The sequence below is a fragment of the Pristiophorus japonicus genome, chromosome 4, assembly GCF_044704955.1.
Source record: "Pristiophorus japonicus isolate sPriJap1 chromosome 4, sPriJap1.hap1, whole genome shotgun sequence".
Taxonomy (NCBI): Eukaryota; Metazoa; Chordata; class Chondrichthyes; family Pristiophoridae; genus Pristiophorus; species Pristiophorus japonicus.
Genome location: NC_091980.1, coordinates 6,156,860 through 6,170,759, shown reverse-complemented (window position 1 = coordinate 6,170,759; position 13,900 = coordinate 6,156,860). Strand labels below are relative to the sequence as shown.

At 49.9% G+C, this 13,900-nt stretch overlaps 1 protein-coding gene across 10 annotated transcripts in view; it reads left to right on the top strand.

The window, feature by feature from the left end:
- Window positions 1-13,900, top strand: part of LOC139261987 (calcium/calmodulin-dependent protein kinase type II subunit alpha) — a 336,847-nt gene that overhangs the window by 280,592 nt on the left and 42,355 nt on the right. For all 10 annotated transcript variants that reach the window (XM_070877150.1, XM_070877157.1, XM_070877155.1 and 7 more), the window contains exons 11-12: window positions 3,351-3,445; window positions 10,872-10,994. In XM_070877150.1, coding sequence (XP_070733251.1) covers window positions 3,351-3,445; window positions 10,872-10,994 — 218 coding nt within the window. The remainder of the gene's footprint in view (window positions 1-3,350; window positions 3,446-10,871; window positions 10,995-13,900) is intronic.

Genomic DNA, 13,900 nt, shown 5'->3' with positions numbered 1-13,900 from the left:
TTCGAGCCTGCACCACCATTCAATAATATCATGGCTGATCATTCCCTCAGTACCCCTTTCCTGCTTTCTCTCCATACCCCTTGATCCCATTAACCGTAAGGGTCATATCTAACTCCCTTTTGAATATATCTAACAAACTGGCCTCAACAACTTTCTGCTGTAGAGAATTCCACAGGTTCACAATTCTCTGGGTGAAGAAGTTTCTCCTCATCTCGGTCCTAAATGGCTTACCCCTTATCCTTAGACTGTGACCCCTGGTTCTGGACTTCCCCAACATCGGGAACATTCTTCCTGCATCTAACCTGTCCAGTCCCGTCAGAATTTTATATATTTCTATAAGATCCCCTCTCATCCTTCTAAATTCCAGTGTATAAAGGCCCAGTTGATCCAGTCTCTCCTCATAGATCAGTCCTGCCATCCCGGGAATCACTCCGTCAATAGCAAGAACGTCCTTCCTCAGATTAGGAGACCAAACCATGGAAATATTACATTTGGTTCCCTCACCCAAATCATTTATATAGGAGTGTTCAGCACTCCACGATGCATCGCGCTCAGGCTCCACCGCACTGCCGCATATAAGCTGTTCGCCATTCAGTGTTTTACCTTTCGTGATGCCTCGAGGAGTTGAATTGCCAGACGCTATCTAGCCTCAGATGTGGCCAGTTGGGTGAGGGGCTGGAGGGCTCCCCACCACAAACCCTGCCCCCCGCTGACCCCCGCCCCTGCCCGTGGAGCGGTATCCTGGCAATGGCTGATGCTTTGAGGACACAGGACCGCCATGCAAGGACAATTGGAGCCGGTGATGTTGAAAGCCATCAGGGGCAGCAGTGCAAAATTGACAATTGGCAATTGCCCGCCCGATCGTGCCTTCCATTCTGCTGTGTGGAAAAGGAAATCGGGTGGGTGTAAATGGCCCTGTCGATTTGCGAGAGTCTGTTTTTGTCCAACATCCCCTCTCCCCCGCCCCACCCCCCCCCACTCCCGAGGGGAATCTCAGCTCCTGGTGAGTTTGGCCCTTACGGCTAAAGGGATCAAGGGGTATGGAGAGAAAGCAGGAAAGGGGTACTGAAGTTGCATGATCAGCCATGATCTTATTGAATGGTGGTGCAGGCTCGAAGGGCCGAATGGCCTACTCCTGCACCTATTTTCTATGTTTCTATGTTGTTTGATTTAGCGGGTCTTTGTCTGGGATTGTGAAATAAATTCTCTAATCTTTCAGGTTTGCTTTGCGTGAGCCCTGCTCAATTAAAATAACGAGAAAAGTAACTTCCCCAATGGGAAATATTTGGGACTGTTCATTGTTATCTGCCAATCCCATTACCCTTGGGTGAAATGATATTAAACTCTTATCCTGCGGAAGAATTGAAATGATCGAGGTTTTTGGAGGAAAGTGGCATAGACTTGAAGCTTCAATCAAGTAATTTTACAAGGCAGACAAAAGGGGAATTCGATAAATATTTAAAGGAGAAAAGAACATAAGAACATAAGAAATAGGAGCAGGAGTTGGCCATTCGGCCCCTTGATCCTGCTCCGCCATTCAGTAAGATCATGGTTGATCTGATCTTGGACTCAGTTCCACTTCCCCGCCCACTCCCCATAACCCCTTATCTCCTTATCGTTTAAGAAACTGTCTATTTCTGTCTTAAATTTATTTAATGTCCCAGCTTCCACAGCTCTCTGACATTACGCTCAGTCCCCTCTTTTAAGTCGTTAATATAGATTGTAAATAGTTGGGGTCCCTGCACTGATCCCTGTGGCACCCCACTAGTTACTGATTGCCAACCAGAGAATGAACCATTTATCCCGACTCTCTGTTCTCTGTTTGTCATCCAATCTTCTATCCATGCTAATATATTACCCCCAACTTAACCTTTTAAGTGGCACCTTGTCAAATGCCTTCTGGAAGTCCAAATACACCACATCCACTGTTCGTTACATCCTCAAAGAATTCCAGCACATTTGTCAAACATGACTTCCGCTTCATAAATCCATGCTGACTCTGCCTGACCAAATTTTGCTTTTCCAAATGTCCTGCTACTGCTTCTTTAATAATGGACTCCAACATTTTCCCAACCACAGATGTTAGGCTAACTGGTCTATAGTTACCTGCTTTTTGTCTGCCTGCTTTTTTGAAAAGATTTGTAGGGGAAAGAGCAGTAGAGTGGGACTAATTGGAGAGCCGGTGCAGACACGACGGGCCAAATGGCCTCCTTCTGCTCTACATCATTCTGTCATCTACAACATTAAAGGGTTTAGTGTCCCTCCCACACCAATAATTGATTAAAACTCGTCACCTAAGTTATATCGATGTGCTAATTAATCTGGTGAAAGTGTGTCCGAGGGACTGTGTGCTCACTACCTGAACTCAGTCTGGCAGCTGGGCGTCAGGGGGAAGAGACGAGGGGATGGGAGGGATATCAGCTCTCCTCTCTCTGGCACGATATGGGAGTGTCAGCCGTGGCTCAGTGGGCAGCACCCTCATCTCTGAGCCGGAAGGTCGTAGGTTCAGGTCCCACTCCAGGGATTTGAGAAGTGAAATCTAGGCTGACACTCCCAGTGCGGTGCTCCCTCGGTACTGCTCCTCCGACAGTGCAGCACTCCCTCCATACTGACCCTCCGACAGTGCGGAGGGGCAGTGCTGAGGGAGTGCCGCACTGTCGGAGGGGCAGTACTGAGGGAGTGCCGCACTGTCGGAGGGGCAGTACTGAGGGAGCGCCGCACTGTCGGAGGGTCAGTACTGAGGGAGCGCCACACTGTCAGAGGGGCAGTACTGAGGGAGCACCGCACTGTCGGAGGGGCAGTGCTGAGGGAGCACCGCACTGTTGGAGGGGCGGTACTGAGGGAGTGCCGCACTGTCGGAGGGGCGGTACTGAGGGAGCACCGCACTGTCAGAGGGGCAGTACTGAGAGAGCGCTGCACTGTCGGAGGGGCGGTACTGAGGGAGCACCGCACTGTCAGAGGGGCAGTACTGAGAGAGCGCTGCACTGTCAGGGGTGCCGTCTTTCAGATAAGATATTATCTTCTCAGGTGGACGTACAAGATCCCATGGCACTATTTCGAATACGAGCAGGGAAATTATCCCTGGTGTCCTGGGGACAATATTTCTCCCTCCATCAACACAACAAAAAGAAACAGATTATCTGGTCATTATCACATTGCTGTGTGTGGGAGCTTGCTGTGCGTATGTTGGCTGCCACGTTTCCTACATTACAACAGTGACTACGCTTCAAAAGTACTTCATTGGCTGCAAAGCACATTGGGATGTGCTACGGTGGTGAAATATAAATGAAAGTTTTTTTTTGAATTTACGGACCTGTCTATTCTCTCTGCCCATGTGCCTCCTTCTCTAGGTGTCATTCTGTATATTCTGCTGGTTGGTTACCCACCATTCTGGGATGAAGACCAACATAGACTCTACCAACAAATCAAAGCTGGGGCTTACGATGTGAGTATCATCATTAAAGCCGGTTACTGATGCACTCTGTCCATGGGAGGAGTGGTGGTGGGGGTAAGGTGTTGGTTTGTCCTTATTATGCTCGGGGCATCTGTGTGATCTCCCACCGGTGCAAATACACAACCTCCTCTCTCTCACCTGGAGGGAGGAGAGCATGCCGGGAGATCGCAGAGATGCACTGATCATGGCCATCTTTAAAAAAGGGGACATAGAAACTTGAAAATAGGTGCAGGAGTAGGCCATTCGGCCCTTCGAGCCGTTCAATAAGATCATGGCTGATCATTCCCTCAGTACCCCTTTCCTGCTTTCTCTCCATTCCCCCTGATTCCTTTAGCTATAAGGGCCATATCTAACTCCCTCTTGAATATATCCAGTTAACTGGCCTCAACAACTCTCTGCGGTAGGGAATTCCACAGGTTAACAGCTCTCTGAGTGAAGAAGTTTCTCCTCATCTCAGTCCTAAATGGTCCACCTCTTATCCTAAGACTTTGTCCCTTGGTTCTGGACTTCCCCAACATCGGGAACATTCTTCCCGCATCTAACCTGTCCAGTCCCGTCAGAATTTTATATGTTTCTATGAGATCCCCTCTCATCCTTCTAAACTCCAGTGAATAAAGGCCCAGTCGATCCAGTCTCTCCTCATATGTCAGTCCAGCCATCCCGGGAATCAGTCTGGTGAACCTTCGCTGCACTTCCTCAATAGCAAGAACGTCCTTCCTCAGATTAGGAGACCAAAACTGAACACAATATTCCAGGTGAGGCCTCACCAAGGCCCTGTACAACTGCAGTAAGACCTCCCTGCTCCTATACTCAAATCCCCTAGCTATGAAGGCCAACATACCATTTGCCTTCTTCACCACCTGCTGTACCTGCATGCCAAATTTCAATGACTGATGTACCATGACACCCAGGTCTCGCTGCACCTCCCCTTTTCCTAATCTGCCGCCATTCAGATAATATTTTGGCTCCGTGTTTTTGACACCAAGGTGGAAAACCTCACATTTATCCACATTATACTGCATCTGCCATGTATTTGCCCACTCACCTAACCTGTCCACGTCACCCTGCAGCCTCTTAGCATCATCCTCACAGCTCACAATGCCACCCAGACAGTGTCATCTGCAAACTTGGAGATATTACACTCAATTACCTCATCCAAATCATTGATGTATATTGTAAATAGCTGAGGTCCCAGCACTGAGCCCTGCAGCACTCCACTAGTCACTGCCTGCCATTCTGAAAAGGACCCGTTTATCCGGACTCTCTGCTTACTGTCTGCCAACCAGTTCTCTATCCACGTCAGAACATTACCCCCAATACCATGTGCTTTAATTTTGCACACTAATCTCTTGTGTGGGACCTTGTCAAAAGCCTTTTGAAAGTCCAAATACACCACATCCACTGATTCTCCCTTGTCCAATCTACCAGTTACATCCTCAAAAAATTCTAGAAGATTTGTCAAGCAGGATTTCCCTTTCATAAATCCATGCTGACTTGCACCGATCCCGTCACTGCTTTCCAAATGCGCTGCTATTTCATCTTTAATGATTGATTCCAACATTTTCCCCACTACTGATGTCAGGCTAACCGGTCTATAATTACCCGTTTTCTCTCTCCCTCCTTTATTAAAAAGTGGTGTTACATTAGCTACCCTCCAGTCCATAGGAACTGATCCAGAGTCGATAGACTGTTGGAAAATGATCACCAATGCATTCACTATTTCTAGGGCTACTTCCTTAAGTACTCTGGGATGCAGAATATCAGGCCCCAGGGATTTATTGGCCTTCAATCCCATCAATTTCCCAAACACCATTTCCCGCCTAATAAGGATTTCCTTCAGTTCCTCCTTCTCACTGGACCCTCGGTCCCCTCGTATTTCTGGAAGGTTATTTGTGACTTCCTTCGTGAAGACAGAACCAAAGTATTTGTTTAACTGGTCCGTCATTTCTTTGTTCCCCATTATAAATTCACCTGAATCTGACTGCAAGGGACCTATGTTTGTTTTCACTAATCTTTTTCTTTTCATATATCTATAGAAGCTTTTGCAGTCATTTTTATGCTCCCAGCAAACCTCCTCTCATACTCTATTTTCTCCCTCCTAATTAACCCCTTTGTCCTCCTCTGCAGTATTACAAAATTCTCCCAGTCCTCAGGTTTGCTGCTTTTTCTGGCCAATTGATATGCCTCTTCCTTGGATTTAACACTATCCTTAATTTCCCTTGTTAGCCACGGTTGAGCCACCTTCCCCGTTTTATTTTTACTCCAGACAGGGATGTACAATTGTTGAAGTTCATCCATGTGATCTTTAAATGTTTGCCATTGCTTATCCACCATCAACACTTTGAGTATCACTCGCCAGTCTATTCTAGCCAATTCACGTCTCATATCATTGAAGTTACCTTTCCTTAAGTTCAGGACCCTAGTCTCTGAATTAACTGTGTCACTCTCCATCTTAATAAAGAATTCTACCATATTATGGTCACTCTTCCCCAAGGGGCCTCACACAACAAGATTGCTATTTAGTCCTTTCTCATTGCACATCACCCAGTCTAGGATGGCCAGCCCTCTAGTTGGTTCCTCGACATAAAAAACTATCCCTAATACATTCCAGGAAATCCTCCTCCACCGCATTGCTACCAGTTTGGTTAGCCCAATCAACATGTAGATTAAAGTCGCCCATGATAACTGCTGTACCTTTATTGCACGCACCTCTAATTTCTCGTTTGACAAGTCCGACTGCGGCAACTACAGGGGAATCTCCCTGCTATCAGCCACTGGGAAAGTTGTCACTAGAGTCCTCCTCAATCGCTTTCTCCCTGTGGCCGAGGAGCTCCACCCGGAGTCACAGTGCGGATTTCATCCCCTACGGGGAACAACAGACATGATCTTTGCAGCGCGACAGTTGCAGGAAAAATGTAGGGAGCAGCGCCAGCCCTTATACATGGCCTTTTTCGACCTTACAAAGACCTTTGACACTGTCAACCGTGAGGGCTTATGGAGCGTTCTTCTCCGTTTCGGATGCCGCCAAAAGTACATCACCATCCTCCGCCTGCTCCACGACGACATGCAGGCCGTGATCCTGACCAACGGATCCACCACAGATCCGATCCACGTGCGGACCGGGGTCAAACAGGGCTGCGTCATCGCCCCAACCCTCTTCTCAATCTTCCTCGCTGCCATGCTCCACCTCACAGTCGACAAGCTCCCCGCTGGAGTGGAACTAAACTACAGAACCAGTGGGAAGCTGTTCAACCTTTGCCGTCTCCAGGCCAGGTCCAAGACCACCCCAACCTCTGTCGTCGAGCTACATCATCATCATCATCACAGGCGGTCCTTCGAACGAGGATGACTTGCTTCCATGTGAGTTCACAGATGTTTCAATGAAGGACCTGATGTTCCAGTCCTGAACTCCAATTGAGGGGGTGGAAGATGCCTGTGCGTGGATTTTTTTAACGTGGGGTGACCGTTGCACACCAGCCACCACACGGGCTTGACAGAGCGAGGTCTTGGTCCAGTGGCAAGGGTAAACCAGGATGACTGGAGACCAGCTCTGCTGCACGGACCTAGTGTGCACACATATCGCACAGTGTGGGCTGGGCCCGTGCTGCCCCTGGGCCCTCGCCTCTTCTGGGCCCCGTACCCTCATTTGCCGCACCTCCGCCACAATCTCTCACCGCTCCTCCGCCACAAACATTCACTGCACCTCCGCCACGATCTCTCGCCGCTCCTCCAGCACAAACACCCGCCACGATCACCCACCGAATCTCAGCCACGATCCCTCATCGACAGTACGCAGATGACGCCCGAGTCTGCGCACAGACAGAGGCTGAACTCCAGGACATAGTCGACGTATTTACTGAGGTGTACGAAAGCAGGGGCCTTACACTAAACTTCCTGAAGACAAAGGTCCTCCACCAGCCTGTCCTCGCTGCACAGCACTTCCCCCCAGTCATCAAGATCCACGGCACGGCCCTCGACATCGTGGACCATTTCCCATACCTCGAGAGCCTCCTATCAACAAGAGCAGGCATCGACGACAAGATCCAACACCGCCTCCAGTGCGCCAGTGCAGCCTTCAGCCGCCTGAGGAAGAGAGTGTTTGAAGACCAGGCCCTCAAATCTGTCACCCAGCTCATGGTCTACAGGACTGTAGTGATACCCACCCTCCTGTATGGCTCAGAGACATGGACCATGTACAGTAAACACCTCAAGTCGCTGGACAAATACCACCCAACAATATCTCCGAAAGATCCTACAAATCTCCTGAGAGGACTGATGCAGCAACATTAGCGTCCTCAACCAGTCCAATATCCCCAACATCGAAGCACTGACCACACTCGATCAGCTCCGCTGGGCAGGCCACATTGTCCCATGCCAGACACGAGACTCCCAAAGCAAGCGCTGTACTTGGAACTCCTTCACGGCAAACGAGCCAAAGGTGGGCAGCGGAAACGTTACAAGGACACCCTCAAAGCCTCCCTGGTAAAGTGCAACATCCCCACCGGCACCTGGGAGTCCCTGGCCAAAGACCGCCCTAAGTGGAGGAAGTGCATCTGGGAGGGCGCTGAGCACCTCGAGTCTCATCGCCGAGAGCATGCAGAAACCAAGCGCAGGCAGCGGAAGGAGCGTGCGGCAAACCAGTCCCACCCACCCTTATCCTCAACGACTATCTGTCCCACCTGTGGCAGGGACTGTGGTTCTTGTATTAACATAGAAAATAGGTGCAGGAGTAGGCCATTCGGCCCTTCGAGTCTGCACCAGCATTCAATATGATCATGGCTGATCATTCCCTCAGTACCCCTTTCCTGCTTTCTCTCCATACCCCTTGATCCCCTTAGCTGTAAGGGCCATATCTAACTCCCTCTTGAATATATCAAATGAACTGGCATCAACAACTCTCTGCGGTAGAGAATTCCACAAGTTCACAACTCTGAGTGAAGAGATTTCTCCTCATCTCGGTCCTAAATGGCTTACCCCTTATCCTAAGACTGTGTCCCCTGGTTCTGGACTTCCCAAACATCAGGAACATTCTTCCCGCATCTAACCTGTCCCGTCCCATCAGAATCTTATATGTTTCTATTGGACTGTGCAGCTACCTAAGGACTCATGTTTAGAGTGGAATCAAGTCTTCCTCGATTCCGAGGGACTGCCTATGATGATGATGATGATGTCCTTGTTATGCTCGGGGCATCTGTGTGATCTCCCATTGGTAGAGAATAACTAGCTCCCTGAGCCAGCCAGCACTGCAGTAACCCAATTAGTTAGTGAGTTAGTTAGTGAGTTAGTTAATTAGTTAGTGAGTTAGGCAGTGAGTTAGGCAGTGAGTTAGTTAGTGAGTGAGTGAGTGAGTGATTCAGTGAGTTAGTTAGTGAGTGAGTAAGTTAGTTAGTTAGTGAGTTGATTAGTGAGTTAGTGAGTTAGATAGCAAGTTGGTTAGTGAGTTAATGAGTGAGTGAGTGAGTTAGTTCGTTAGTTAGTTAGTTAGAGTCTCCTGTGCCTAGTGGCATATGAGGCAACCCGTTTCCTCCACTAATACAAAAACAAAATACCGCGGATGCTGGAATCTGAAATAAAAGCAGAAAATGCTGGAAATCTCAGCGGGTCGGGCAGCGTCTGTGGAGAGAAACAGAGTTAATGTTTCGGGTTGATGGCCCTTTGTCAGAGTTCTGTGGAGAGAAACAAGAGTTCTCTCCGTTGTGGCATTGGTTTGAAGAGTTACCTGGCCTCCCAACCCAAGCAGAGTTGTGACGAAGGTTCATCGACCTGAAACGTTAACTCTGTTTCTCTCTCCACGGATGCTGCCCGAACCTCTGAGATTTGCAGCATTTTGTGTGCATACATTTCTTCCACTGCTGTCCATCCAGAGTGAGATATTTCACTCCAATCGGAGCCTCATCTCCCCCCCCCACATGCAACAGTTGATGCTTGTGTTTGCCGGCCTGTAACAGACTCCTCTTGCCTCTGGGCAGTTTCTGTAACCAGAGGTATTTTTTCACGCAGACTAGTCGTCAGCCTGAGCCACAACTCCTCCCAGTACCGAGGAGGGCGTGCGGGCTGGCCTTCAGTCTGGCTCCTACTTGTTGACCCCGCTGGCTTCGGTGGTCCAAGGGTCACAGGAGCTTGCAATGCCTTCCCACCATGTCCGTTTGCAGTACTCCAGGGCGGGGTCAGTGATTGACAAGCTGGCTTAGGTCATTGACAGGGCCCGCAGTGGTAGATCTGTCACCATGGGGCTTCGATGCTGGGGATGTTGCCCTGGTCAAGGACGCTAACGTTGGTGCGTCTGTCCTCCCAGGGGATTTGCAGGATCTTGCGGAGACATCGTTGGTGGTATTCCTCCAGCGATTTGAGGGGTCTACTGTACATGGTCCACGTCTCTGAGTGTATTGTCAAGGCATATAGATCAAAGACGGGTAACATAGAAACATAGAAAATAGGTGCAGGAGTAGGCCATTCGGCCCTTCGAGCCTGCACCACCATTCAATGAGTTCATGGCTGAACATGCAACTTCAGTACCCCATTCCTGCTTTCTCGCCATACCCCTTGATCCCCCGAGTAGTAAGGACGACATCTAACTCCTTTTTGAATATATTTAGTGAATTGGCCTCAACAACTTTCTGTGGTAGAGAATTCCACAGGTTCACCACTCTCTGGGTGAAGAAGTTTCTCCTCATCTCGGTCCTAAATGGCTTACCCCTTATCCTTAGACTGTGACCCCTGGTTCTGGACTTCCCCAACATTGGGAACATTCTTCCTGCATCTAACCTGTCTAAACCCGTCAGAATTTTAAATGTTTCTATGAGATCCCCTCTCATTCTTCTGAACTCCAGTGAATACAAGCCCAGTTGATCCAGTCTTTCTTGAGTAAGTGGAGCTGAGGTACGTATCAGTCATGATCTCATTGGATGGCGGAATGGGCTCGAGGAGCTGAATGGCCTTCTCCTGGTCCTACTTTGTCCAATTGGTGGACAAGCTGCTCAGTCTGATTATCGCCCAGGCAGAGAAGGTGAAAATGACCAGTAGCTCTTCCTTTATCCTCTCACTCCTGGTCCTTTCAGCTCTTCACTCCTTACCTCTATGGCATCCCCTTCCTCTTAGATTCTACAAAGCATTTGATAACTCATTTGGTCATCGATGAATTACGAAGGGTCATCGACCTGAAACATTAACTCTGTTTCTCTCTCCACTGATGCTGCCCGACCCGCTGAGATTTCCCACATTCTCTGCTTTTATTTCAGATTTCCAGCCTCCGTAGTATTTTGCTTTTGTGTTTTGGGTGAATTATTATCATTTGATTCACCACATCCTCCTCACGACTCAGTTTCACCCCATTGCTGTTCTGCCACGTTGGCCTTGGCTGATTACTGCGGCTTCTCAAACAAAACTCTTCCCTGTTTTCTGTTATTTTTCTCTGCAGTTCCCCTCGCCAGAGTGGGACACCGTCACACCGGAGGCAAAAGATCTCATCAACAAGATGTTGACAATCAACCCTGCCAAGCGCATCTCCGCCGCCGAAGCCCTCAAACACCCCTGGATCTCGGTACGTCGACATGTGTTTAACGGCAGGGACGTGTGGCCCAGGATCAAGGCATCTATGATCTGACCAGTCATCTTGGCAAGGAGAGTCAATGGGTGGGATAGTGTCCATGATGGGTGAGAGTGTCCATGGGCTGTGGGAGAAGATTCAATGGGTGGGTAGGGTTTATGATAGGGGAGAGTGTAGATGGGCTGTGGGAGGAGATTCAATGGGTGGGATAGTGTCCATGATGGGTGAGAGTGTCCATGGGCTGTGGGAGGAGATTAAATGGATGGGTAGGGTTTATGATAGGGGAGAGTGTCCATGGGCTGTGGGAGGATTCAATGGGTGGGTAGGGTTTATGATAGAGGAGAGTGTCCATGGGCTGTGGGAGGATTCAATGGGTGGGTAGGGTTTATGATAGGGGAGAGTGTCCATGGGCTGTGGGAGGATTCAATGGGTGGGTAGGGTTTATGATAGAGGAGAGTGCCCATGGGCTGTGGGAGGGGATTCAATGGGTGGGTAGGGTTTATGATAGGGGAGAGTGTCCATGGGCTGTGGAAGGATTCAATGGGTGGGTAGGGTTTATGATAGAGGAGAGTGTAGATGGGCCGTGGGAGGATTCAATGGTTGGGATAGTGTCCATGATGAGGGAGAGTGCCCATGGGCTGTGGGAGGGGATTCAATGGGTGGGTAGGGTTTATGATGGGGGAGAGTGTCCATGGGCTGTGGGAGGATTCAATGGGTGGGTAGGGTCCATGATGGGGGAGAGTTCCCATGGGCTGTGGGAGGATTCAATGGGTGGGTAGGGTCCATGATAGGGGAGAGTGCCCATGGGCTGTGGGAGGATTCAATGGGTGGGTAGGGTTTATGATAGGGGAGAGTGTAGATGGGCTGTGGGAGGAGATTCAATGGGTGGGTAGGGTCCATGATGGGGGAGAGTGTAGATGGGCTGTGGGAGGAGATTCAATGGGTGGGTAGGCTCCATGATAGAGGAGAGTATCCAGGAGGAGTTAGCTTTATAGACTAAATAGATTTTTGACAGTTAATACTTCCTTGCCTTCTTATGTATGTACGATTTTCCAACTCGAGGTACCGGATTGGTCATTTGCTAAGAACCAGACATGTTTATTCGGACTGCTTCAGAATTAGCGTGTGATTGTGTTTTTAGTATTGGGTGGTACTTGAGAGAATACGAAAATAAGTCACACATTGAGGTAACAAAAGAGCTTGAAATGCCTTGTCCCAATGAACCACCTCTTAGTTTTTTCATTCAGTAAGGTACCGCATAAAGTTCACGTCGACCTGTGCGCTTAGAGATTGTTACAAAGGCTTTCGGGTAGAAACATCTTTGCCTCGTAGTAGGAAATATAAACGTGGAATTAATTTAAGGGGTGATTCATTTCACCTCGACAACATCCTGCATTTAAATCGCGTCTCTAGATATGATTTCCATATAAGCTGGACTCTCAATGGGCTTTCTGCACAGATTGCGGACCCTGTGAATCGGGGGCGTAATTAGCAGTGTAAGCCCATCCCTAGTGTCAGCCATGGCCTCAGTGGGGAGAACTCTCTCTCACCTCTGAGTCAGAAGGTCGTGAGTTCAAGTCCCACTCCAGGGAATTGAGCACAAAAATCTAGGCTGACACTCCCAGTGCAATACTGACGGAGTGCCGAACTGTCGGAGGAGCAGTACTGAGGAAGTGCCGCACTGACGGAGGGGCAGTACTGAGGGAGCGCCGCACTGTCGGAGGGGCAGTACTGAGGGAGCTGCCGCACTGTCGGAGGGGCAGTACTGAGGAAGTGCCGCACTGTCGGAGGGGCAGTACTGAGGGAGTGCCGCACTGTCGGAGGGGCAGTACTGAGGGAGTGCCGCACTGTCGGGAGGGGCAGTACTGAGGGAGCGCCGCACTGTCGGAGGGGCAGTACTGAGGGAGCGCCGCACTGTCGGAGGGGCAGTACTGAGGGAGCGCCGTACTGTCGGAGGGGCAGTGCTGAGGGAGTGCCGCACTGTCGGAGGGGCAGTACTGAGGGAACGCTGCACTGTCGGAGGGGCAGTGCTGAGGGAGTGCTGCACTGTTGGAGGGGCAGTACTGAGGGAGCGCCACACTGTCGGAGGGGCAGTGCTGAGGGAGCGCCGCACTGTCGGAGGGGCAGTACTGAGGGAGCGCCTCACTGTCGGAGGGGCAGTACTGAGGGAGCGCTGCACTGTCGGAGGGGCAGTACTGAGGGAGTGCCGCACTGTCGGAGGGGCAGTACTGAGGAAGTGCCGCACTGTCGGAGGGGCAGTACTGAGAGAGCACCACAGTGTCAGGAGGCAGTACTGAGGGAGTGCTGCACTGTCCGAGGGGTAGTAATGAGGGAGTGCCGCACTGTCGGAGGGGCAGTACTGAGAGAGCACCACAGTGTCAGGAGGCAGTACTGAGGGAGTGCTGCACTGTCCGAGGGGCAGTACTGAGGGAGCACCGCACTGTCGGAGGTGCCGTATTTCAGATGTTAAACCGAGGCCCTGTCTGCTCTCTCAAATGGTCGTAAAAATTCCAATGGTACTATTTCAAAATGAGTTATCCTGGTATCCTAGGTCAATATTTATCGCTCAATGAACATAACCAAAAAAAAAGATTATCTGGTTTCATTATCACATTGTGGTTTGTGGGAGCTTGCTGTGCGCAAATTGGTTGCTGTGTTTCCCACATTACAAGAGTGACTCCACTCCAAGAGTACTTCATTGGCTGTAAAGCGCTTTGAGGCGTCCGGTGGTTGTGAAAGGCGCTTATATAAATGCAAGTCTTGTCTTTTCCTTTCCCTGTGCACTCGCTCCTCCCTTGCTGTGTTTTTGTGAGGGTGGGATGGAGTGAGGCTGCCACCTGCTGGTGGTCTGAGGTGTAAGCGCCCCAAAACAGTGGCGTTGCCCATTCACCAACAGCACA